General features: G+C 42.4%; 1 protein-coding gene across 2 annotated transcripts in view; it reads left to right on the top strand.

The window, feature by feature from the left end:
- ITGA11 (integrin subunit alpha 11) overlaps window positions 1–26,734 on the top strand; it is a 213,612-nt gene that overhangs the window by 153,660 nt on the left and 33,218 nt on the right. For both annotated transcript variants that reach the window (XM_068275048.1, XM_068275050.1), the window contains 3 exons: window positions 3,504–3,649; window positions 5,674–5,784; window positions 20,260–20,345. In XM_068275048.1, the coding sequence (XP_068131149.1) occupies window positions 3,504–3,649; window positions 5,674–5,784; window positions 20,260–20,345 (343 nt within the window). The remainder of the gene's footprint in view (window positions 1–3,503; window positions 3,650–5,673; window positions 5,785–20,259; window positions 20,346–26,734) is intronic.

Raw genomic sequence — 26,734 nt, 5'->3', positions numbered from 1 at the left:
AGCTTTGTATGATTTTTGTAGCATTTCTCACAGGCTGGCAATGCAGAAAGGCACATAAGGTCTCATTACTGAATTTCATCAAAATCGTATTACTTAGAATTGCAAGGAGCTATTGCTTAAAATGTTATTGAGTGGCAGCCTCATTTCATGGGCTAATTTTCTACACACATAAATATGCTCAGTGAGTAAGAGTAAACAAATCCATCCATCCATGGAAATTGCCAAGATAAACTTACAAAAGCAAAATATTCACAGTTCTCAAAAACAGTTTTTCTCAGTGTTTAGGGCCAACCATTCCCTTAAAGTACACCTGAATGGCAAGGGAAATGAAGCCTGCCATATTTAGTTCCTTTTAAACCATACCAGTTGCCTGGCTGTCCTGCTGATTTCTTTGGCTGCAGTAGTCACACCTGAAACAAGCATATGTCTAATTCAGTCAGACTTCAGTCAGAGCATCTGATCTGCATGCTTGTTCAGGGTCTATGGCTTACATTATTAGAGACAGAGCTTAAAGAAAACCTGAAATGAAAATTAAAAATCAAAATAAGCATACACGAGTCATACTTACCTTCCATGTAGTCTACTCCTCAGTGTCTTTCTCCTCTCCCGCGTCCTGTTTGTTCACTGTGATCAAGGGAATTTTCCGTCCTCTATTTTGAAAATGGCCATTACCCATAACAGCTTTCTGGTCAGCACACAGTTAAACTGTAACATCGCCCACTTGAGCCATAGGGAAACATGGACATTGCTTGGTACATCCGTTTTCCTCTCAGCTATAACTGATAGCAACTGATATTTTACTGACAGCAACTGATATATTTCAGATCTGACAAAATATTGTCAGAACTGGAAGGGATTATTGTCAGAAGAAAATGGTGAGCTTCTGAGAGGAACTGATGGCAAGGTAACTATGCAATGTTCATTTAAAGTTACCTCATGTGTTTATTTTAAATATTTTTACTCAGTACAGGTTCTCTTTAAGTAGGACATCCAGGCAATCTGCATTATTTAAAAGGAAATAAATATGGCAACCTCCATATCCTTCTCAGTTCAAGTGTGCTTTAAGGCGACTTGTAGACATCAGATGGTGCAGTCAGCAATCAGTATTTACACAGAAATAAGAGCAGATTACTGTTCCTGTTTCTGGCATGGAAAGAGAAGCAGGAAGCTGTGCTCAGACACTGGTGTTGGATTAATGAGTATAAACAATTAAAGCAGTCGCTAATGACATCATTAAATTGACACAGAGCTGGACTAAAAGCAGTAAGTATCACTTGTATTGGGGGTTAGGAAGTTCCAGGAATTTATTGAGTTTAGGTCTATGTTTTTTTTTTTTTTGGGGGGGGGGGGGTTTATAATAAAGAGTTTAGGTATGTTTAGGAGTAAGAAGAGGTTAAGATTAAAGGTTAGGGATCTCACTCTCATTTATTCCTCACACTCACTACCTACACTACCTAACCAGCTCCTGTCATCCCCAGTTCAAAAACATACAGTATCTTGCATCTGACCTTTTCTCACTCTGGATACAACTAGAATTTTAGTACATGTTCTTATAATATCTCATTTGGACTACTGTAATAAACTATTGTAATATACTGCTTTGTGGATTAACAACTAACCAACTGGCATCACGAAGATTGGGATCTTTGGGATTCAGGCATCAAAGCAAAGCAGGGCTGCTGTGCTATGGACCAGCCAGGAGAGACGATTTACTTTGACATGTGACCTCTTTTCTCTCCAAGTCCTGCCGCTCTGCTTATTTTATCTTATTTTATCACACAAGGCCATGGCCTATGTTGCCTTCCCAGAAATCCCTGGTTACATTAGTGTTACTGATAAATGTTAAGAATTATTAGGTTAGGACAGGGTTTATAGATAGTCTTTAAAGATTCTATCAGGTTAGGGTTGTGTTACCACCAATAGAACAGAGGATACATTACATTACAGTAATGGTGTAACATTGCTGAAAAGTTAGGTTAAGGTAAGGTGCTCAAGAGACAAAGAAATTAGGATTTACACAAGAACTTTCAGAGGGTAGCAGTTACTAAGGAGCTACAGATAGATTTAGACACAGAGAACCGTTCTGAAAATGTTCTTGTTGTGCAAGAAAATGATATCTACAACTTACTATATGTATACATATATTCTGCAGCATGTTACACAGCATATAGTCTTGTCACTAGCTGTCCCTTAGTGTGGCTCACAATCCAATTCCTTTCATAGTCATATTATTATTATTGAGGCCTCTTTCACATTACAACCGATTTCGTGCAGGCATTATAACCTCGGGAAGTTGCGGTGCAACGTTGATCAGCGACAGTAGTTCTAATTCACCCGACGGTAAAACGCTGTCACTAGACATTACGAAGCTCCCAGATGCGTTATAACGTAATGCTATGGAACACTTTGTCTAATGTGAAAGGTAACATGAAAGTCAAACAGACTTTCATGTTACCTTTCTAAACGCAAACTAGGAGCGATCCGTCAAAATGCACTGATCAGTTCCTAGTGGGAAAGAGCCCTTAGTATTTACATAGCGCTGACATCTTCACCAGCGCTGTACAGAGTATATTGTCTTGCCACTTAACTGTCCCTCAGAGTGGCTCAAAATCTATTCCACACATTTGTCTACATCTTAGTCAAAGGCCAATATAGGGAAAGTCAGTCAACTTATCTATTTTTGGAATTGTGAGAAGAAACCAGAGTGCCTGGAGGAAACCCTCACAAACAGGAGATGAACATAAAAATTCTATGTAGATAGTGTCCTGGTCCATATTCAGATTAGGAATGCACCTAATGCAGCAAGGTGAATGCTATCCTCCCAAATATGATTTCTAAAAAATGTTTGCTGTTGGGTAGTAAAAGTTTAGTTTATAGCATACAAAGGTAGGATAATAACTACTCTGTGAATGCAATCATATGCATGCACATGTCATAAGTACATTTTCAAAACATCCCTATATTTATTTAAAACATATCACTTGCTGCAGGTGTCTCCAACTTGACATGTGATAAGTAATCCACTAATTTTTCAGCAATCCTCGCTGTTATCTGTTCTGACCCAGATGAGGGTGTAGACGTCTTTAATAGTAGATACTTTTTAAAAATTCCAGTCCAGGCATGTGCTTAGTCATTGATCTAGGCCCCTTCTCTATTTGTGATGGGGGAGCATTATCGCCACAAATTCAACACAGCCTGTCAACATGTAGGGGTTAGATTGTGAGCCCCTCTGAGGGGCAGTTAAGTGACAAGACAATATACTTTTTACAGCACTGCGGAAGATGTTGGCGATATATAAATACTAAATTATAATAATAACATGTCTGCTTGTGAAGACCTGGCATGCTTTCAGCATATATCATGATATGCTGCTTTATTAATAGGTTTTTGTTTTTCACCATTATAGAATCTTACTGAGTAAACAATCCTGAACAGTAGTGATCTGTCATAGAATCATATTAGGACTGATTAGAACGATAACTAACATCATTGTTTATCTTCAGCCATTATATACAATGTGACAATTGACGAACGCCGATACACCCCCCGTGCTGTGATTGATGACATCGGAGGAGACAAACATTTTATTAAAACCATCAGAGCCACAAGTGGGCACAGCCAATGCCAGCAGCTCAACTTCCATGTACTGGTGGGTGTAAATCTGTCTGTTACGATTACCTGATATGAGTTACTATTATGAGGATCATTTGAAAACACTGCCAGTTTAAAAGGGCGCAGCTATCTCCCCTATTGATTGTAGCGGCTGTACAGAAATCTTGGCGCACACAGTATTAAACTGGTGCACGCTATAATAGCGGCTATCATTTGTAGCTGCTATTTTCGTATGTGTTGCCGCTATTTGACGCCACAATTTGTAGGCGCAATTTGAGTGCCCTTTTAAACAAGATGCTGGGATTAAGGTTAAGCGAGGGGGGTTAAGATTAGTTAGTTGGGGGAGTTAAGTTTAGTTACCCAACTGAGGGGGGGGGGGGAATAAAGGTCAGGCACCACCCAGGGATGAGGTTAAGGGTTAGGCACCGCCAGGGGGGTTTAAGGATTAGGCATCATCGGGGGTGAAGTTAAGGGATAGGCTCCACCAGGGGGGTGGTTAGGATTAAGCACCACCAGGGGGGATTAAGGGTTAGGCACCACCAGGAAAGGGTTCTGTGTGAGAGTAGGGAGAGGTTAGGTCATAGTGAAATATTGTTAAATATTACCAATGTTGTACTATATGAATGGAGTAGAATATGGAGGCTCCTTAAAGCAATGCCCCACATAAAGAATACAGGTGTAGGGTAGAGAAACTATATAAAAACAGATACATTAAGAAACACTGGTTGCTAGCTCAGTGATCACAATAGGTCAGAAATTCAAACAGAGTTCATTCAGCACTGATTGATCACCCCGACAATGATGTGGCACCATGTTTGTTAATTAGCTCTTTATTGCTCACACAATTCATTAAACTGATCTGAGCGGATCGCTCAGAAACAGCCGTATCAGTCTGCCGACAGACTGTACACACGCCGGACTGTCGCTGGAACGCCCACCAAGCGGGAGGTGACGACGGACCCATTGTTGCCTCCTGTCCGGCGTGTGTACAGACCTTTACCTAACTTGTAAGCAGCCACATTGCTTACCTGATGCAGCAGTCTAAGCACAGCTGGAACTCTCCAAGGTGCTGAACTTGCAATGATCCTATCACTGCATGCTCAGCAAGAAGCAATGTTTTTTTAAATTTTAAACTCTTTAAAAAAAAGTGGGGTCCTACTCCTCAGGCCAACCAGACTCTTACCCGAGCATGTGGGCTTGTGGAGATTAGGAAGACAGTTGGTAAGCATGTAGCCACCTTCACTCTCTTACCATTAACCTATATATTTCTGGTTGAACTCGATGGATGTATGTCATTTTTTCAACCCTAATAACTGTTTATGTAACTATATGCTTGTCAGCCTATGGATTTCAGCACCTCCCCCCTCATTTTCTCCGACAAGCACTGTCTCCTATGTTGATGATGCAGTGTTTATAAACACCCTTTTCCAGGTGAATTGGTTCAGGGGTCTTACCCATTCAACAAAAAGTGTTAAAAGTAATAAAAACACCCAAAAGTGTTAAAAGTAATAAAAACACTGACACTAAAGGTTTTACACTTTTGAGTTGCTTCTGTGTACAGAACTTGAGGAAGCGTGTAATAATTAGTTTGATCAGCTAATAAGAGATGTAAGACATTGGTTCACACGGGCTTCTGCCTGCGTGTCGGTCAAATGCTTTTCTGCAAACTTGTAGAAAAGCATTTGACATCTTCCGAAAGCTTTTGGCAGCTTCTGGCGGGTTCCTGTGTAGGCTAAAACAGAAAGTGTTCACAGCACATTAGAGCCCTACAAATGTATCACTAGATCAATCTATTCACATACCTCTCTGCACAATTTCCAGTGGGAACAGGCACAAAGGACAGTACTTTTCTAGGGAGGGGAAATCAGTTGCCCTCCATTAAGGAATTCCCCATCTCCGATCCCAATTCATGTTGCTAGATATATGGAGCTACAGAATGTAGCTGCAGGGAATCCTTAGCCTGGAGAGTCTAATAAATATAATAAATGAAAGACCAATGAATGCATTACTGAAGAAAAACATCATGTCACCTAATTGGGTTATGTTCCTCCTCTTCTCCAGGACACAGCAGACTATGTGAAGCCAATCACCTTCTCTTTGGAGTATGAGCTGGCGTTTCCTGACCAGGGACCAGTGCTGGAAGAGGGCTGGCCCACATTACTCAAAGTAGCGGTATGTGCTGCTCGATACTACTGATTGAACATTGAAAGAAAACCATGTATTTCCATATAAGAATGTACATGTCTTTACATAGACACTGTAGTGACCACAAACTTGGTAAAGTACAAGTGGTCCCAGGTAGAAGGGGGGATGTATATAAAATCTGTTAGACCCTCCTCCATCTGTATTATAATTGCTGTGGTATCAGTCTGGTAACCTGTTCTGCAGACTAGAGCTGACCTGGATGCAGTGCCAGCCTCGTGCTCCCAAGTGATGTAAATTCCACCTATCCGCCTCTTGCTGGCCCATAATGCTGTGTGGCTAGGAAATGTGGGCATGCTTTATATCACCCAGGAGGCAGAGGCTGTTTTAGTTCCCAGCTGATCTACTAGAAGGGATATAATCCCAGTATGAATAAGGATGGGGAAATCTTCATTCCCACTGCCTTCTGCTTGGGGCGACTTATAGTTAATCTCTTTTGTGGTCACCACAGGTCCCTCTAAATCTTTAAAATACCAGAGGGTTACGCCACTAGTAGAAAAATCTATACAACAACAGGGGTGTTGCTAGGATCCTAAGAGTTCCGGGGCACTTTTGGGCACGTCAGATGAAAAATGGGTGTGACAGTGCATCAGAATGTGGGTGTGGTCATGGGTGGAGCCACATTTACATGAACTTAACAGCGGTCTAAGTAGGCCTGCCCAGCATAATTTTGGATGAAGCCCCTCTCCAGTAATACAAAAAAATGCAGCATATCACATACATAGGCAGTGTCATTTAAACATAACTAGGCAGAGTTACCTGGCTTCTGTGCTGGCTGGTCTGGCTTTCTGCTGGGTGGACAGCCCGCTGCCAGTTTGTTTGGCAGTCTCCCCATAGCATCCCCTGAGCTTATAGTGGACCTCCTCCCATGCTCCCGTATGCCTCCCATTGAGGCATCACAACTCCCAGCATGCCCTTATAATATAACCACAGCTCCCTGCATGCCCCCATAAAGGCATCACAGCACCCAGTATGCCCACATAGATACCCTGTGTGGTGCCATGCTGGGTGCAGTGGTGTCTCTATTGTGCATGCTGGGTGTGGTGATGGAGAAGGGAAAGAAGCCCAGAAGAGGAGATGCCTGTAGAATCTGGAGACCAAGCGGCAGGAGGTGAGTACAGCCGCCCGCTGCCTGACTCTGCCTCTGGGACATCCGGGGCACCTCAGAATAGATCCATGGCACAGGCCATTGATCTTTGGGGCTAGCAACGCCCCTGACAACATATAGCATCACAATACAAGCTATTTTGTAACTGAATGCCATTAAATGTCATCTTTACATTCACTCTGCAACTCCTAGGACGTGATACGGCACAGCTGTTCCATTATACATTACATTTTTGTAAATAGTGATATGTGAAAACATGAAATAAGCTCCTCTACTTTGGGTTGTGCATAATTAACCTGGATGGCGGCTCACCTTTTGAATCTATCAAATCATTTGATTGCTGTTTTTACTTAAAGACAATTAATATATATAAATTTTGTACTCAGTGTCTTAGTACTACACTTACATGGTACGATTTACTAAAGAACATGTGCACAGAAGACCAGTCAAATTTTACCATATTCAACAGCCAGTCATGTATATAAAATCCTCTTTGCATGTGACTGGGATTTGAAGTAAGCAGAATGACCAGGGCCGGATTTCTGGCAAGGCCACATAGGCCATGGCCTAGGGCACCAGAAATTTGGGGGCGGCTTAGTGAGGGGCAGTAAAGCTGTTCTCTGCAGCCATCCCTATCTACAAGGACAGCTTTAATCTTTGAACTCTCTGTCCTGTACTTGTGTCGTCCCTACAAGACCTGTAAGCTCTATCCTGCAGGTATACTTCAGCCTAACTCTCATGGTGACTCAATGGGTCCATCATTAACGAGATGGCAAGCATAAAAGTTCTTAAGGAAAACATAACTTATAATCTATACGCGTATTACTGAAATGGTTATTGTCTGTGACTTCCAATGATGGAAAGTAAGTAGAATTCTTGGGCACATAGAGATAACAACCATACGCATAGTTGGCCTTGGGCGGTAAAAAGTACAAATCCGGCCCTGAGAATGACACTGTGCTGCTCTTGTCTGCACATCTCTTTCAGTGAAGCGCTCCCTTATGTAATGTAATCTCGCTCGGTTCATGTGAGACAGACTGTCAGTGTCTCCTGGGCCTCATACTCATAAGTGCAGGTTACTACAGCATGCAGAGTGTTTGTGCTTCCATCTCTGTACTAGACCATTATTCTGCAATGCATGTGGGGAATTCAGTGGTATTACTGGGTAAGTGAAGCATGCAATCAAGGAAACACTTTGTTTTACAATGCTGTATTTTACTCAGTAAAGGATTTCAGTCCTGGGTATCAGAGGAATATAAAGAGTGACAAGAATGCTAGCTAGATGTTGAATTTTACAACTAGCTAATGGGTGTGGGTGTGTGTTGAAACATGCTCAAAGAGAGCTGTAGTGGACTGTAAAGTGTGTGTGTGTGTGTGTGTGTGTGTGTGTGTGTGTGTGTGTGTGTGTGTGTGTGTGTGTGTGTGTGTCTGTGTGTGTGTGTGTGTGTGTGTGTGTAGGGCCGTGCAAAGGATCCTAAAGTGGGGGGTGCTCAAATTCAAAAAAAGCCCCCCCCCCCCTTTAAAATGCACAGTGGTGGGGGACCTCTCTCCCACCAGCCCCCTTGCCCTGCAGTGACATGTGACCTTCACCCCCCCCCCCCTCCCAGCTCTTAAACTGTCCCAAACCATCCCCCTGAGTCCTCCGCTTGACACATACATTCAGTCTCAGAAGCGCTGGCTGCATTCAATGGTGTGGAGTCAGTCTGACCTGTCACTGTTGGCCGCAAGTCCCCTCGTCCTCGTTTCTGGATAGGGGGTACTGTTTGTCATGTAGGTGCTGAAAGCAGATGCTGGGTGCCATGTGGCTTCTGGGTGCAGGTACGGGGTGTCACGTGGATTCTGGCTATGGGTGGGTATCGACGTCATGCGGGTGTTGATTGCAGGTACTGTACTTATTGCCATGTGAGATCTGGGTGCGTGTAGTGGATGTCATGTGTGGTGCTGGGTGCAGGTACTGGATGTGACATGGGTGCGAATACCTGGTGCCATGCCTGTACTAGGAGTTTCTCGCGGGTGATGGGCGGAGCTTATCGTGACGTGGCGGGCTTATTTTTCGCAGCCAAAGGGGCCTTTTAATGGGTATTTTAAAAGGGGGGAGGTGCTTGGGCACCCAGAGCCCCCTCTCTGCACGTGCCTGGGTGTGTGTGCCTGGGTGTGTGTGTGTGTGTGTGTGTGTGTGTGTGCGTGCGTGCGTGCGTGCGTGCGTGCGTGCGTGCAGCTCTGCAGAATTTTGTTGCTGAGAATTCCAAAACCAGTAAAAATAATGCCTGGTCTCCCAGAATGATCTGAGAGGAGAATTCCGCATAGCTACGCAGCTTAGTCTAAGCATCACTGGGAGGGCGGGGCTACACACTGAAATGCAGCAATTATAGCAATATAAAGATATAGGAAGTTTTTCTGATGCTCGGACCAAGAAAAATGAGCGTCGAAATGGGTATGCTGAAAAATATTCTGCATTCTACTATATGTCACTGCAGTGCCTCTTTATTGAGTCACCCTTTCCAGAATTAGTCTAGAAATACAGTAAAACCCCTGTTATCCAGAACTCAGTTAACCAGAAGTCTCAAGCAACCAGAAAAAATATCCTGGCCTTGCAGGATGCATAAAACTACGCTTATCTGGCATCAGCCAATCCCCGTCCTTGCCGGATAATGGGGGTTTTACTATAATATATGTTGAGGTTGTCGGATAAATGCTGTAGTTTCCAACGTCTTTGTTCCCAAAGTCTGTCCCTGATGTTGGATATTGCAAGATGGATTCTCCCCTGCAGAACTTTTATTTCCTGTTACTGCAATTGGAAAGATGTTACCCCCAGGCAAAAAGAGGGGAGGGGAGGCTGATAATTCTAGAGGGGAGATCTTGTCCCTAAATGTGGGCAGCCTAGTGGCTGTGTTTTTAGCTATCTGGCTTTGTTGCTGTACAGTTTGGGGTTTGAATCCTGCCAAGGGCACCATCTGCATGGAGTTTCTATGATCTCCCATGTTTCCTACCGAAACTATACAAGCAAGTTAACTGGATTTGGCCATTGATTTTGGTAGGGACTAGGGATGGTCTGCAAGATGCAAATAAGAGTTGATGCAGCATTATGCAAATGTTGTATGGAAATGTATGTAGCCAATCAACCAATCAAATCCTGCGGAGGTCAAATTTGATTGGTCCATTTTCAAGATACATACATTTGCATGCAAAATTTGCATAATCCAGCAACATTCCAAAATTATTGGCAACTTATTGACTATCCCAAGTAGGGATGGTGGGAATGTGAGCTAGTAAGGGATGTGATTGGTTTAGTGTTTTGTGTAATATTGCAGAAAATGTGGCAGTTACGGTATATTTAATCAGGTGAAATCACTTAACAAGGTCTACGAGACATGTAGGAAAGCGGAAGAACTGTTTGTCAACTTCAGAAATCTAATCAATTTTTAGAGAAGTTCCTTTATTGTTTTTGCGCAAACTTCAGCTCTCTTATTTGTAAAAACATATACTGAATTCTAGTTGCATCATCAAACAACTCATCAACCTTCCCTATGATTATTCACCACTAGATCTAATGCAAGTTGTGTGTAGTTTCAAACTGGGCCATTGGTAGAACTTTAGCAATGAGTGTTACAGAGTTGCCCATGTCTTACCTTATAAAGCCATATTAATCTATGCACTGATGAGGTGCAACCATGATGAAACAGCTATATGCATGTTGGATTAGTATTGTGATAAACGCCCATCAATCCCGTCTTACTATGCCACAGTTGTCAATCAGGTCTCATCCACTAGAGGCCTCTGAAGGCAAATAAATATATAAACTATTGACCTTTTTAATTTCTTTCCTGCTCTCAGAAAGCCATTTACTGCCAGGAAAATGTTTTATCGCTGTAATTCCTTATCAGTGGGGGTTACACTGTATTCCGACCCAGACAGAAACTATCACTCGCATACCTGAAGTTTTAACTCTTTCAGGCAGAGAAAGAAAAAAGCAACACAGCATAGTTATTTGTGTGCTTGGCATTGTACATCATCATTTCATATGTCACCTAGTGTATCCTTTAAAGTAAACCAGAGACGTGACTTACAGGTGTATGTACACTTACCTGGGGCTTCCTTCAGCCCCATGAGGTGTGTGTGCTTCCTTGCTATCCTCTCCGACCCCTCCGTCTACTTATTCCCCCAGCAATCAAGCCCGCTGCACTCTTGACACATGCATAGCTCGGCCGTGTGCAGGTGCAGAACGCTCCCAGGAAAAGGAGCGCAGCAGGGCCACACATGTGCAGAAGCGAATGACTGGCTGTGACTGGCTAGATTACTGGGGGAAATAAGAAGTGAACCAAGCGGCCGGAGGGGATGCGGAGGGAGCCCACCTCATGGGGCTGGAGGAAACTCTAAGTAAGTATATATACACTCACCTAAAGGATTATTAGGAACACCATACTAATACAGTGTTTGACCCCCTTTCGCCTTCAGAATCGCCTTCATTGTATGTGGCATTGATTCAACAAGGTGCTGAAAGCATTCTTTAGAAATGTTGGCCCATGTTGATAGGATAGCATCTTGCAGTTGATGGAGATTTGTGGGAAGCACTTCCAGGGCATGAAGCTCCCATTCCATCACATCCCAAAGATGCTCTATTGGGTTAGATCTGGTGACTGTGGGGGCCATTTTAGTACAGTGAACTCATTGTCATGTTCAAGAAACCAATTTGAAATGATTCGAGCTTTGTGACATGGTGCATTCTCCTGCTGGAAGTAGCCATCAGACGATGGGTACATGGTGGTCATGAAGGGATGGACATGGTCAGAAACAATGCTCAGGTAGCCCGTGGCATTTAAACGATGCCCAACTAGCACTAAGGGGCCCAAATTGTGCCAAGAAAACATCCCTGACACCATTACACCACCACCACCAGCCTGCACAGTGGTAACATGGCATGATGGATCCATGTTCTCATTCTGTTTATGCCAAATTCTGACTCTATCGAGACTCATCAGACCAGGCAACATTTTCCAGTCTTCAACTGTCCAATTTTGGTGAGCTCATGCAACTTTTAGCCTCTCTTTCCTATTTGTAGTGGAGATGAGTGGTACCCCGTGGGGTCTTCTGTTGTTGTAGCCCATCCGCCTCAAGGTTGTGTGTGTTGTGGCTTCACAAATGCTTTGCTGCATACCTCGGTTGTAACAAGTGGTTATTTCAGTCAATGTTGCGCTTCTATCAGCTTGAATCAGTTGGTCCATTCTCCTCTGACCTCTAGCATCAACAAGACATTTTCGCCAACAGGACTGCCGCATACTGGATGTTTTTCCCTTTTCACACCATTCTTTGTAAACCCTAGAAATGGTTGTGCGTGAAAATCCCAGTAACTGAGCAGATTGTGAAATACTCAGATCGGCTTGTCTGGCATCAACAACCATGCCACGCTCAAAATTGCTTAAATCACCTTTCTTTCCCATCCTGACATTCAGTTTGGAGTTCAGGAGATTGTCTTGACCAGGACCACACCCCTAAATGCATTGAAGCAACTGTCATGTGATTGGTTGATAAGATAATTGTATCAACCACTTGAGAACTGCGGTGTTAAACTCCCCTAGTGACCAGGACATTTTTTACTAAAATGGCCACTGCAGCTTTAAGGCCTAGCTGCAGGGCCGTACAACTCAGCACACAAGTGATCCTACCCCCCCTTTCCTCCCCACCAACAGAGCTCTCTGTTGGTGGGGTCTGATCACTCCCCAGTTGTTTGTTTTTTTTAATAAATATTTCTTGCATTTCTTTTTTTAAATAAAATTTGCCTTCCAAGCAGAGATGCGCACATCAGCGCACACGATCTCCTGCTAGCCCCATGGAAGGCCGTTCATGCCAATCGGCGTGGAGCGATCCTGGGGCTGCTGCCGCGTCCATGCCAATCGGCGTCGAGCGGTCGGCAAGAAGTTAATGAGAAATTGAACAGGTGTTCCTAATAATCCTTTAGGTGAGTGTACACCATTAAATTATGTCTCAAATGCAGGTATTATCTTTAAAGTGCAGGAGTACAGGAATTACCTTTAACGTTCAGGAGTGCTGGAATTATCACTCTTGTTCTTTAACGACAATTCTTGGTGAAGAACTTGATTGATTTATCAGAAGATTGGCTTGTACTTCTCTAGTCAGCTGGTCACATTGGAAGCAAAACTGAGGCACGATCGCCTAATAGTGATCAGCCCACCAGAGTAGTACTGATTAGCTGATAAAAATAGATCATGTGCCCTGCTAGTCATTTTCTGTGTATAAGACATTTTCAGAGCTCACGTTTTATTTACTCCTTTGCACCTAACTAGAAGCAGTGTTCCTCAACCCTGTCCTCCTCAAGGCCTACCAACAGTGCATGTTTTGTGGAAATCCAGTTAATCAGCTCTGCTGAGACACTAATTACCTCACCTGTGAATGTTGGTGGTTTCCTGCAAAACATGTACTGTTGGTGGGCCTTGAGGACAGGTTTGGGAAGCGCTGAACTAGAGGTTTGAAATGTTCATTTTAAAACTTCACATCTTTTATAAATCGACCTCATTGTTTGCTCACAAATTTGAAATACGGTACTAGATCCGCCTATAGTTACATTATAATAAATTTGGATATGATGCCTCAGATATGAAAAAATGTTTTATTAACTGTTATTTGACCTGAGATGTAGTCGAAAGGAAGTAACAGCGCTGTACACCAACAGCAGCCAATCATCATTTCTTTTGTCTACAATAAGTGTTGAGTTATCAGAGATGATTGATCACCATGCATTACTGCATTATGCCATTATTTTTATTGAATTACCTCATTTACATACTTAAAATTATTACACATATATTTACATTGCTATTTAGTATTTGGTGATGTTCCTGTGGTTTATTTCATATATATGATGTATACAATCAACAGACTGCGCTTGATATGCAAATAATTCGTAAATTTTAATGAATAAAAGTGCTAAGGCCTTTTCATTAATATTGTCCTCAATAAAAGTCCATAAAAACAAAATATGTAAAATACAAAAGGTTAGCTTGATGCATTCGCTTGATGCAGTGAATGTCTGACAGGGTTGTTGTAGATTCCCTCCTGTAAATGATAATATCCTATTGAGATATAACGCTGGGGTACTTGCTGATGTGAAAAGACAGTGCTTCTATAGCTGTTGTTGTAATCTTGCAGGTCCACTTGGATTAAAGTGTCTGGTGCCTTTAAAGTGTGTAAGTGCGGCAATGGATGGGTTAAAATACAGATCTTATATCTCTCTATAGGTACTTCTCACCCGTCCTGGTTTGGTGCTTGTTTTTGAGCGCTGTGGTGGGGAGCCGCTCTATCTCACCCGCCCCGGCCGGCGGCAGGGTGAGAGAGACTGGACAAGCGCTGCTGTCGGGCTGGTTAGCCCGGCTCCCTGGAGTTTCGGATTCCGGAGATGTTGTAGGCTAAGGCGCCTAAGCGGAGATGGCACTTCCGTATTGTCCAGTGGAGTCGGCGGCTGCGCAGCTTCAGCACGTCTCCTCTCCCCTTCTGGTGTGACGTCACTGAGGCAACCACGGCTGACGTTTCGGGAGGAACGCCTCCCTTTCTCAAAGCTAGGTTGCGATAGGGGATCAGAGACTTGCTTATGAAGCCTTACCCCTATCGCAACCTAGCTTTGAGAAAGGGAGCCGCCGACTCCACTGGACAATACAGAAGTGCCATCTCCGCTTAGGCGCCTTAGCCTACAACATCTCCGGAATTCGAAACTCCAGGGAGCCGGGCTAACCAGCCCGACAGCAGCGCTTGTCCAGTCTCTCTCACCCTGCCGCCGGCCGGGGCGGGTGAGATAGAGTGGCTCTCCACCACAGCGCTCAAAAACAAGCACCAAACCAGGACGGGTGAGAAGTACCTATAGAGAGATATAAGATCTGTATTTTAACCCATCCATTGCCGCACTTACACACTTTAAAGGCACCAGACACTTTAATCCAAGTGGACCTGCAAGATTACAACAACAGCTATAGAAGCACTGTCTTTTCACATCAGCAAGTACCCCAGCGTTATATCTCAATAGGATATTATCATTTACAGGAGGGAATCTACAACAACCCTGTCAGACATTCACTGCATCAAGCGAATGCATCAAGCTAACCTTTTGTATTTTACATATTTTGTTTTTATGGACTTTTATTGAGGACAATATTCATGAAAAGGCCTTAGCACTTTTATTCATTAAAATTTACGAATTATTTGCATATCAAGCGCAGTCTGTTGATTGTATATATTTTAGAAATTCAACTTAAGGAGGTGGGATCCCTTTCAAACAGCACGTGCAGCACACCAACCAGGGCGCATCACTATTTGACAATTTCATATATATGATGACTTGATACATTGCAATGGTTTCTGTGAACTTTGTAAAAAAAAAAAAAGTGTGGCAGAAATAAGACTGACTTTTCACGTATAATATTGTCTATATTACTCTGTGGCACTGGTCCATGCCCTTAAGTCAAATTATGTGCAAACTATTTCAACATACGCCTCAGCTTCTGCAAATGATTATTTTATGCCTAAATTCAATTTTCTCTCCTTTATTGAACTATTGCTTAATCCCAGCAGATGTGGCTGTCTCCACACTGAGGCGAGGGGGGCGGTGACAGTGACAAAATAAAACAATAAGAAAGTGAGATGGGACCCGTGGTAGGTGGCACCTCTGCTAGGCAGACGTAGTAACTAAAAGCATCAACTAACTACTTAAAAATAAACTGTTAAGCTGTATAATGATTTAAAATACTTTAAAATAAATTTCTACAATATAATCTTCTAAAATGATGGAATGAAAGCAGCGCTATATGGGCAGACCTCCTTGCAGCTGCCTCGAGATGTGCTGCTTGGCCCAAGGGAACCATGCAGCCACTCAGGACCGGATCCACAGCAGGAGTCCCCCTTGCTGCCAGGGCGACCCTGTCTTTGACCTGTATAGTTGTCGCTGCCTCCATGTCACTCGCACACCTACACACAGACCTCAGATCAACGGCAAAGGTAGAGGCAGAGGCGCACAGTGACCACAAAGTACACTTCACAAGTGGAAGTAAGCTCATTGCTCATTTCCTGCATTTTAGGGGTGCTACACAGTTACTGTGTACTGCTCACCTAACTTGTCTTTGGGTCGACACAGATCTGCAGGTCTATGAGAGTTTGGGAATGGGGAGGGAGCAGGAAGCTACATACATCCCTAATGAGACTAATGCTCCATATGGGTGGGGGTGTGTGTGGGGGGGGGGTCATTCATTATCTATACTGGGGGCAGCTATCTATACTGGGGGGACACCTTGGCTACCTATACTGGGGGTGCTGCCTATGGAGGGACACCTTGGCTACCTATACTGGGGGGGGGGGGGGCTGCCTATAATGGAGGGACACCTGGGCTACCTATACCAGGGCTGGCTACTTATACTAAGGGGGTGCATCTTTGATTACCTACCTATACGGGACTGTTATCTACTTTGTTGGGGGAGAGGGCTCCTTTGGCTACCGATTATTACTGGAAAAGGGGCCTCTGACTGGGGTTGGGGAGGGGCACGAATTATGTTCCGGTTGGGGCCACAAAAACCTTAGCAGTACCACTGTATGTACACTTTTTAGCACATAGCAATCGACAAGGTAAGATAAAAAGTATATCAAACATATTTTCAGAAATTCTTTGCTTGCAAGGGGCTTAAAAAGTAATTTATTGATAGGGTGTGAAAATATCACTTGTGAGAAAATCAGGAGAAAAGTTAAGGGCCACTGATCATTATTCTACTGAATAAAAGATCACCCAGCAATGATATGTATTAAATGTTTGGAATCCACAGCAGCATCAGTACCTTGACATTTTTTTTCTTTTAAACAATGCAAATTGCCTGGCTGTCCTGCTGAGCCTATACTTTTAGCCATAGGCCCTGAACATGCTTGTTTGAGGTGTGTGATTCAGGCATTACTGCAACCAATGAGATCAGCAGGACTGCCATGCAAAAGTCTATTGTTTAAAGTGAACCTGAATCATTTCTGGAATTAAAGAAAACATATACTTACCTAAGGAGGGGGAAGGCTGTAGAGCCTTCCTGTTCCTCTCCTGGTTCCATCGCTGTATCCTTCATTAGCAGTCTCTGACCGGCGGGAGTCTTTGGGAGCCCGAGAACTGCAGAAGATCAGCAGCTCAGTTGTGCACTTGCGCAAGTGCTCCCGAAGACTTCCGAATCCTCTGGTGGTGGCAGATCTGAACAGGGAAGACAGTGCTGAAACAAGGGGACCTTTTTGGGTTTAGCGTTTTTATTCCAGAAATGCTTCAAGTTTGCTTCAAGGCTAATTTCACACATGGTGCTCCATGGTGGACAGGATAGCCCACCCCAGGACAATCGCACCACACTGTTATCTATTGCACACACCCTGCGGCAGACCGTGCCAACAGTGCCACTTAGTGACATGCTCCCTACTGGACAGGAATTACGTCATGGAAATTTGAACGATCGCTGCACTGCTACTGCAACTATCTAGATTGTTGCGATGCCATGGACTCCAATGCAATTGCGCGTTGAGTGGTACCGCTTACACTGCTCGGCAACGCACTGGAGGGTCTGTGTCTACTCTGGGTCGCCTGGAGTACTTCCCTCGCTCCACGTGGCTCTGTGGATAGTGTGGTCAGTCTCATGGAGACTAATGGCCACTTCGACTGGGAACCGGTAACGGAGAGCGATGAGAAAGGGGCCTAAAATGAAGTTAAAGGGGCACTAAATGTGGCTTAAATGTTGCTGGATAGTGTAATGGTTAAGGGCTCTGCCTCTGACACAGGAGACCTGGGTTCAAATCTCGGCTCTGCCTGTTCAGTAAGCCAGCACCTATTCAGTAGGAGACCTTTGGCAAGTCTCCCTAACACTGCTACTGCCTATAGAGCGCGCCCTAGTGGCTGCAGCTCTGGCGCTTTGAGTCCGCCAGGAGAAAAGCGCGATATAAATGTTATTTGTCTTGTCTTGTCACTACAGCGAAAAACTGTAAAATTTAAAATATGTGCAAACATATACAAATAAGAAGTACATTTTTTCCAGAGTAAAATGAGCCATAAATTATTTTTCTCCTATGTTGCTGTCACTTACAGTAGGTAGTAGAGATCTGACAGAAGTGACAGGTTTTGGACTAGTCCATCTCTTTATAGGGGATTCTCAGGGATATATTTCTTTTCAAAAGCACTTAGTGAATGGCAGTTGCTCTGTCCAACTGCCAAAAACTGTGTAGGGAGCAGGGAAGCCTTCCAGCATCATTGTTTTAAATCATTTTTAGGGAATATCTTTATAAAGAATAAAAGCCTTGCTGAGAATCCCCTATGAAGAGATTGACTAGTCCAAAACCTGTCACTTCTGTCAGATTTCTACTACTTACTGTAAGTGACAGCAACATTGGAGAAAAGTAATTTATGGCTCATTTTACTCTGGAAAAAATGTACTTCTTATTTGTATATGTTTGCACATATTTTACATTCTACGATTTTTCGCTGTAGTGCCCCTTTAATATATATATATGCATCTCATTTTTGGTGTACTTTTGGTGTATGAATTCCTGGCAAAGACAAAGGTCATCCATGAATTCCTCATAGTGCATTGTGGTCATATACAAAGAGATGAGTTAATAATCATTTCCAAGAAAGTGTCCTCATGGGGAACCATCTGACTGAATATAATCTCACTGAATCCTGATAGTACGTTGTGGCCATGTGTAGATGAGTTAATCATCACAGAGGAGTGTCCTTATTCTCTCTTTCATGAGTGTGACTGACAAACAAGCTGAGACAACAATCTCTATTTACTACAGCGGTTTTGGAAGCTGCCATTGTTGATCTCGTGCTAAAAATATGCAAACTGCTTGGCTGCCATAACAGTCTTTTTACTTCAGCCGCTTCTGAGTCACACATAGCAAAAAGTTCTGAATAAGGATGGTACCATTTATTTATCTGTTACAAGCATGCAGACAGTTTAGGCGGAGTTGAGGCTTCTTCCCAAAGGAAGCAGTTCTCAAGCAATGCACTTGGACCCACAACCCACTTGTGACCATAATGCCATCTGGAGAGCCAAAAGAGTGTCAGCCAGACATTTTTTAGTGCTTAACATGGTGTTAATGTGGTTGATGTGAATGCAAACTCTTGCATTGATAGAAGAGTGGCCACTTGCAGCAAAGTCCGCTGACAGTAGGGGGGAAGCCCATTGGCCATTGCACGACACTCAGGTGAAGATCCCTTATAAGGTCCCTTATATTTCATACCCAGTGGCAAGACTATAAGGGCCCTGACAGCAGGATGAATTTAACAGCAAGGCCACTGTCATTTATAAAACTAGTGTAGACGTTTTTTTTGGGTTTTTTTTCCCAATAATCTGTCGATATAGATCAGGTGAAAGAATATCTCCAGCATTCCACAAATAAATAAATTGCTATGATATCAAATTAGTTATGTATATTTTTATCAACAAATTTGTCCTTTGAACCTCTACATGTGCTTTACATTGAGTCACTGGAAAAGCTGTCTTTATTGGCTCAGCTGTTACTGACATGGGACAAAAAATAATGAACAATATGCTATTTTCTTTGCTACTAATGTTCTATTTCTTAGCTGTACTATACATACAATTCATTATATCATAAGTGTATTTTAACTTCAGATTCCCTTTAATATGAACCAATACAAACAGTGAGAGGAGAATTCTGGGTATCTTTTACACTAAGATGTATTCAGTTGCTATACATTTCAGAGAGTGTCCTTAAAGGTTGTAGCAGCTGCAGACTGAAGTTAAACGTCAAAACTTAGTGGCATTCAGTTAAAAAGGACTTGTATAATGATGATAAAATGTTATATACATTTTTGTTCTTGACTGCCGTTACCCTCTAAGACATAAAATGCACTGTAATTATAACAATTATAGGATCACTTTAAAGTGGACCTAAACTCTTGCACAGGACAGAAGGAAAACATAGTGAAATGTACCCGTTATATATTTAGAGAGTTTAGCCTGTTTATTTCTCCCTCATTTGTGTCTAATCACAAATTGTAATTTGATCTCTCCACTGTGTCACATGACTGTCATGGCAGAAAAGGCAGATAAGCTCATTGGAAAGCACAGTATGTTAACAATATGTCTGCTTCTATGAATCAGGAAGTAGAAACACTGCAGATTTAGCTGTAACAAGGAAAAGTTTACTATGCTGTTGTGCATCTTTTAGAGCAGAGAGGACGTTCTGAGTTCAGGTCCGCTTTAAATTGTGAATTCCTAGAATTGTCTAAGGACCATGACATGTAACAGTTGTGCAGCCTTCATTTAAAACACATGCTAGTGACGATTCTTTTGGTTTAGGTTCCATTCTGGAATGGGTGTAACCAGGATGAGCGCTGTGTGCCCGACCTATACTTGGATGTGAAACATGATATCCCGACTGCACTGTGAGTATAGGCAGAAATGCGTTGTGTGGCTCTCTGCAATATTCAATATCCATACTGCATGACATTCCAAGTGTACAGTATGAAATCCTGTGAATCATATGTGTTCATTCAACATTTATTGATGTCATCATTTCGGTATTTATTAGAAACATCTGCTCATCGCAATGAATAATGTTGTTTATTCTTTATTAATTGCCTATTAATGATTATTGTAATCACTGGGAACTGAGAGTAGAGCGAAAGCAGCCATTTAGCTGAGTTCTAAATGTACAAGTTTATAGGATCTTTGTTAGGTACAGTATGATTTCCTGTAACCGTGCTGTTAGAAGTCTGTAAAATTTGAGGGAAGAAGTCAAACTCCAGATGTCATTTTTTTTGTAGTTCAGATTATGAAATTTAAAACCACGTCCATCCACAGACAATATTCAGTTTAAAGTAGATTTAGGTCAATTGGTTTACTTCTTATTTTATCTCTGGTAAAGTCTAGTCTTTAACTCCCTCAAATGGTTTTAAAAAGCTATAAGGCCCGGTTCACATTGCATTTTTAGGCCAAATGGACCCGGTAAAGCGGATCCAGTCTCCGCTTCACCGGATCTGGATAGCTTAGTGCACACCGGCAAACGGATCTGTGAAAACGGATCTAATCACCGGTCGATCGAATCAGTTTTCACTCCGTTTGCCACCGACCCCGGGTGGGTGAGCGAGAGTTAAAACATACCGATTCCTGAATCCGGCGGAAGAAAGGGTTTCAGGCTTCCGTCTTTTTCCGCGTCATGTGACTACATGCTGGCCTCAAAAATCGGTATGTTTTAACCCTCGCTCAACCACCGGCCCAGCTGCTACACCCTTCCTCACCCACCCGAAGGCCTGGTTCATGTGACCACCCACCCAGGTGGATTTTGCCCCTTAACGGTCCGTTTCTTCACTAGTGCCACCGGGCCACTCTATCAGGACATCATCCACACATCTTGTCCATGTTCTGATATGGTTGAAAAATGTGTCACTTGGATTTGATGTCACCTGTTCTTCCTACATGGATAACAATATCTTAGTAAACATGAAGGCCACCGGGGTTCCTATCACTGTTACCAACACTACTACCATCCTTAGCAATATCTGAATGCACTGTGAGCTACTGTAAAATAAAACAGAAATACTCACACGTAATCCATGTATTCTACAGTATATTATAATTTTATTTCCTCAAGAGTATTCAAAATCTTCAGGAACATTGCAGTGAAGACTTGCTACATCTATGAATGCCAATTTCATCTTTTTTTTTTTTTTTTTTTTTTTTGCAACAAGATATGATAGCATGGGTCATAAAATACAACCTACTTATCAAGGGTGTGTAAATTAATTGAGAGGTTGATAAAAAATAAAATAATTTAGATTAAGCCTTGCTGGTGTTAGGCATAAGTCTCATTTTAGGATTAGGGAAAAGTTTCACGCAGTGCCAAAAAGACCGTGTGCCAAACAAACTGGCATTTTTTTCTAATTTGGCAGGACACCTACCAGTGTTGGTGGGAAGGAGGATTGTGTAAATGTCATAACATCCATAGTTTAGTGGATTTCAGACATTACAACACCGCAAAAGACATCAGCATTTTAGCAAGATTTGACCAGTGGCCACTCTGTTTCTACTAAATGAATCTGCTAAAGCAACACTGGTGCACTGGAAGCAATGCTGAAACCATTGCACATCACTTGTACACAAAAACAAACTCTGCAATTCAGTACCTACATAAGAAGACATTTTTGGCTGGAGTTGGGCTTTAAGCAAATGAGGTCTCAGAGTGAACTGTCCGAAAAATCAGAATAACTGGGATTTCAGTGACCGATGTCCAGCCATCAGGTGCTTACAGCAACAGAGCCTGAAGATGACTTATTAGCTGAAAGCTTTTTCTTTTAAGTTACTCAAAAACTGTTATCATCCTGATTCAAAACTTCCTGCACCAGGAAAAGAAGTGAAAAAAATCCCAACTATAATATGAGCAGTAACAAACATAAACCTTATCTTCTCTCAAACAAAGAAATGTTTTAGCTGGAGTTACACTCTCAGATCGGTTTTATTGGATATATATGAGGGCTGAGCTTAATTAGAGGTTAGGATCCCTTCCAAAAGGATGGCCTCTTGTGGTGGAAGAGTCCAGTACGGAATACTTGGCATGCAAACTGTTTTGGAAGCTAACATCCTCTATTAATGTTAGTTTAGGTGCATCTGTTTTGAATGCAAGATGTGTACCCTGCCTATAATTAGGCTCTGCACACCTATGCTGATAGTCATTCAGATGTAGCCTGCTTTGGGAAACGCTGCTACCTCTCTTTGCTGTCTAAAAAATGTAAGTTTACCTTATGGCTAGCTGCTCCAATATAATATTTATCTTTGCATTTCATTTTTTTCAGAGATTAGGGCTTTAGTGTATAATTGAAACATCTGTTTTGAATACAAGTTGTGTATGTTGCCTCTAGGGGGCTCTGCATGCCTCTGTTAGTAGGCTTTCAGATGCGGCCTGGTCTTGGGTTGTGCTGCCATTTCTCCCCTGTTATCTATAAAAATGTGCTTTTATCTGTGCCAACAAGTGCCTCAAAGAAATGTGCTGTCAGGTGTTAATGATATTCTTCAGTTTATTGTTTACCATAAAATCTATATAAGTGCTCTAAGCCATGTATTTAAGGAGATCTCAGTAGGTTCACCTCAATGAACCATCTAATCCAGATTGTCTGAGTTGGGGTTGATTGAGTTGTCTGAGTTCTTCCTTTTATGAGGTGGGGGATTTATTGAAAACACATGTTACTACATTGTAAATGTTTCCATCAGTCCCTCTGCACGCTAACATCACACACAGTAGCAGCGGGCCTGGTGCGAAACGTATAGAATTACATACCTCGTTTCTCTGTCTGGATACAATGCCTTCTCCATACTAAAAGATGGATCTCAGTGCAGGGGCGTAGCAATAGGGGTTGCAGTGGTAGCGAACACATTGGGGCCCTTGGGCCAGAGGGGCCCCTGAAGGGCCCTCCCTCAACTACAGTATTCGCTCTCTATTGGTCCTGTGCTCATAATAATCACTTCTATAGATACTTTGAATAGTGGTAATCATTAACAAACTGTTCCCCATCCCCTTCTTGCACCTCTGACACTGTAGTTGCCATTGGCAGGTTTTGGTGCGCCGTATCAATTCTTATGTATAGAGTGATTGGGGGGGCCTCATTGTAAAACTTGCATCTGGGCCCACAGCTCCTTAGCTACGCCATGGTCTCCGTGGACACTGTGTGGATGGAGTAAAAGCTGGTGACAGTGGCCTTGGGCTGTAAAGAGTACAAATCCGGCACTGATCATTTCAGACACTAAAGTACCATGTTGGAAAAATTAGGGATCATGATTCTGCTACTAAGCAGAAAATGACGGGTCCATGGGATTCTTAAGCAGTACAGGTTATTGTGTGTATTCTCTGAAATACCCCTGTGGCCTTTCCTATGTTGGTAATAATGTGGGGCCCCATTAGAGATCACCCCTCTATGGTTTAATTTTAAATACCCACAATTGGCCTCATTTCATGGTGCTTTGGAATGGCAAAGGTTAGGTGATACTACTTTTAGTCATCTTTTGATTCAGGGTGTTTTTAAGTCTTTTGACCAGCTCAGGCTGTCTCATAACCCTACTAATGACCAGTTTTATAAATACCTGCAACTACGACATTGTTGGCAAGCCCAATTTGGTAACCTCCAAATGTCCTTTTCTGATTTTCCAATAATAGGAATACTACGCACACAAGGAATGGGTGGACTGGTATCCATGTTATACACCTATTGCATCACGGCCTTGGCTGATCGGGATTCAGACCTTCTCAAAGCCAAATGGTTTGCACTTTTGCCAGATTTAGATGATGAAGAATGGGAGGACGCTCTTGAGTCACCCATTCACGCCTCTATTTCTGCAAATGGCAAACTGATTCAATTTTACATTATTAGACAGGCATATCTTACACCCCTTAGACTATCTAAAATTAAAATTAATTACTCTCTGGCCTGCCCTAAGTGTCAGGCACCATCAGCTGACTTTTGGCACATGCTGTGGGAATGTCCTTGAATACAACCTTTTTGGCTGCAAGCCACCCAGCTATTGGCTGAAATTCTAGAAAAGCCAGTCACTCTATGTCCTAAGATCTGTCTATTAGGTATACTACCTGAACATCAATACAGTAAGTTTGATCGTACCATGCTGCGTGAGGCCCTCTTATATGCACGTAGGACCATTACGATGGGTTGGATCACTACTCAAATTCCATTACTATCTGAATGGATTATACAGGTTAATAATGTTTTACCATATATTAAATTGGTATATCAGCATAGAAACTGTCCTGGTAAATACACTAGAGTATGGGGCAAATGGGCTCTATCACCGGCTACAGTTGTCTTATAAACGTCCTCTAATACATGCTAATTTCTTTTATCTATGTATGATGTATTGATGGCCTTTTTCTTGTTATGTTATAATATGTCATGTTGACATATATATTACTGTTATATAATTCCTTTTTAGTCTGCATTTCTACTCTTGTTTCAGTTTAACAACTACCCTTATGAGTAAAATACTGTATCATCCTTTTCATCTGAATAATGATGCTATTATTGCTCTGTTTATGTATATGCAGATTACTATTCAATAAAACTATGTTTAAAAAAAATAATGTGGGGCCCTTTATCAAGTGATTCCAAAACTACTGCAGTGAGATTAGAGAGTCACTACAGACACTGGCAGATGGGAAACCAGACGCGTATCTGGAGGGATGCAGGCATGACATGTGCCCCAGGCGACCTCCCTCTTCAATCATCAGGGGGGCGCAGTGCTGCTGACAGCATTCCTGAGTCTAAGGGAGTAACAATCATCCAGCAGCCTGCCCGTCTCAGCCTTTGTCTTATATCTACATTAGAGGCTATTGAGAGGTGAGCTCCAAACTTTTCCCACTCTCCCTGATCATGTCTCAGTCCCCTGAGATAGCGGCAGATGCTAGGGGTCTGGAGGTTACAAGATCTATTAATTCTCCTCTCTGTCATTCACACATTCCTCAGCCTTGTCTCAGTGTGCTGTTTACTTACTTTTATTTATGACACTCTCTGCACTTTAACCATTATCCTGCTGGCATCTCTGTGGCCAGATTTAACAACGTATCTCTTGTACAGTGTATCTCAGTTGTTAAAATGCATTATATTTCTAGCTCAGTATCTATCTACTAATATTTAATAGGTTGTCAGCCTTTTATTATGTTATTATCGTCACTGAAAATGTTTCATTGCTTTCATTCATATGAGAGTGGTGGTTGCCATATTTATTTCCTTTTAAACAATACCAGTTGCATGGAAATCCTGCTGATCCTTCTGGTCACTAGGGTCTAAATCACACACCTGAAACATGCATGCAGCTAATCTTGTCATATGTGTCATAGATATTTTATCTGCTTGCTTGTTTAGGGTCTATGGCTAAGGCAGGGATCACACTTGTTTTTCAGTTTTCAACTCAGCTTTTTCTGCGCACATTTTCTGCACACCAAGTGTGTTTCTATGCAGAAAAATGTGTGCTTTTTTCACAACAGTTAAAAGTAATGTAATTGATACAGAAAACTGACAAAATGAGCAGAATTATCATGCAGAATGTCAGGTTTTTTTTCTGTGCAAGAAAAACACATTAAGTGTGAACTAGCCCCTTGATTAACATGAGTTTTCAGTTCTTCTGTGCAGAAAACGCGTATGAAAACAGTCAAGTATGTTCCCTGCCTTAAAGTATTAGAGGCAGAGGATCAGAAGGATAGCCTCATTTATTTCATAGTGACTGTTACATTCTGGTATTTGTGTGTGCGTGTGTGTTCTGAATGCATGATGGGGTCACCCTGTCCAAAAAGGTGAGACCGGATGCTGTTGATTGTAGGTGTGTGTGTGTGTGTGTGGGGGGGGGGGGGGGGGGGCTGGGGGGGGCGCAATTTTAGTATTTGCCATGGGCGCTGCCTTGCCTAGATACGCCACTGTGGGAAACATAGACATTTAATCCATGATTGTTGACCACATCTACAAAAGTAGACACAGTCCCATGCTGTTACAAAAGAAAGCTTTCTGGATTCATTGACCAGACAATGTTACTCCATCTGGCTTGAATGCATTTAATACATTGATGTTCTTCCTAGGTGACTGGGATTGCATTGTATCTGAACACTGATTGTGCCATACCATTGACAAATACAGTAGTGTTTTATTTTACCATGTTTTTGATCTTTACATATTCTCTGAGGAGCCAACATTTACTATATTGTAGTTATCATATATTTCCCTGTGTGAGAATGACCAGTGAGTATTTTAGTTTTGTTTTATAAATTGTACTTTTGTGATAT

This window comes from Hyperolius riggenbachi, chromosome 3 (assembly GCF_040937935.1).
Source record: "Hyperolius riggenbachi isolate aHypRig1 chromosome 3, aHypRig1.pri, whole genome shotgun sequence".
NCBI lineage: Eukaryota > Metazoa > Chordata > Amphibia > Anura > Hyperoliidae > Hyperolius > Hyperolius riggenbachi.
This window is presented reverse-complemented; position numbering and strand designations above follow the sequence as displayed.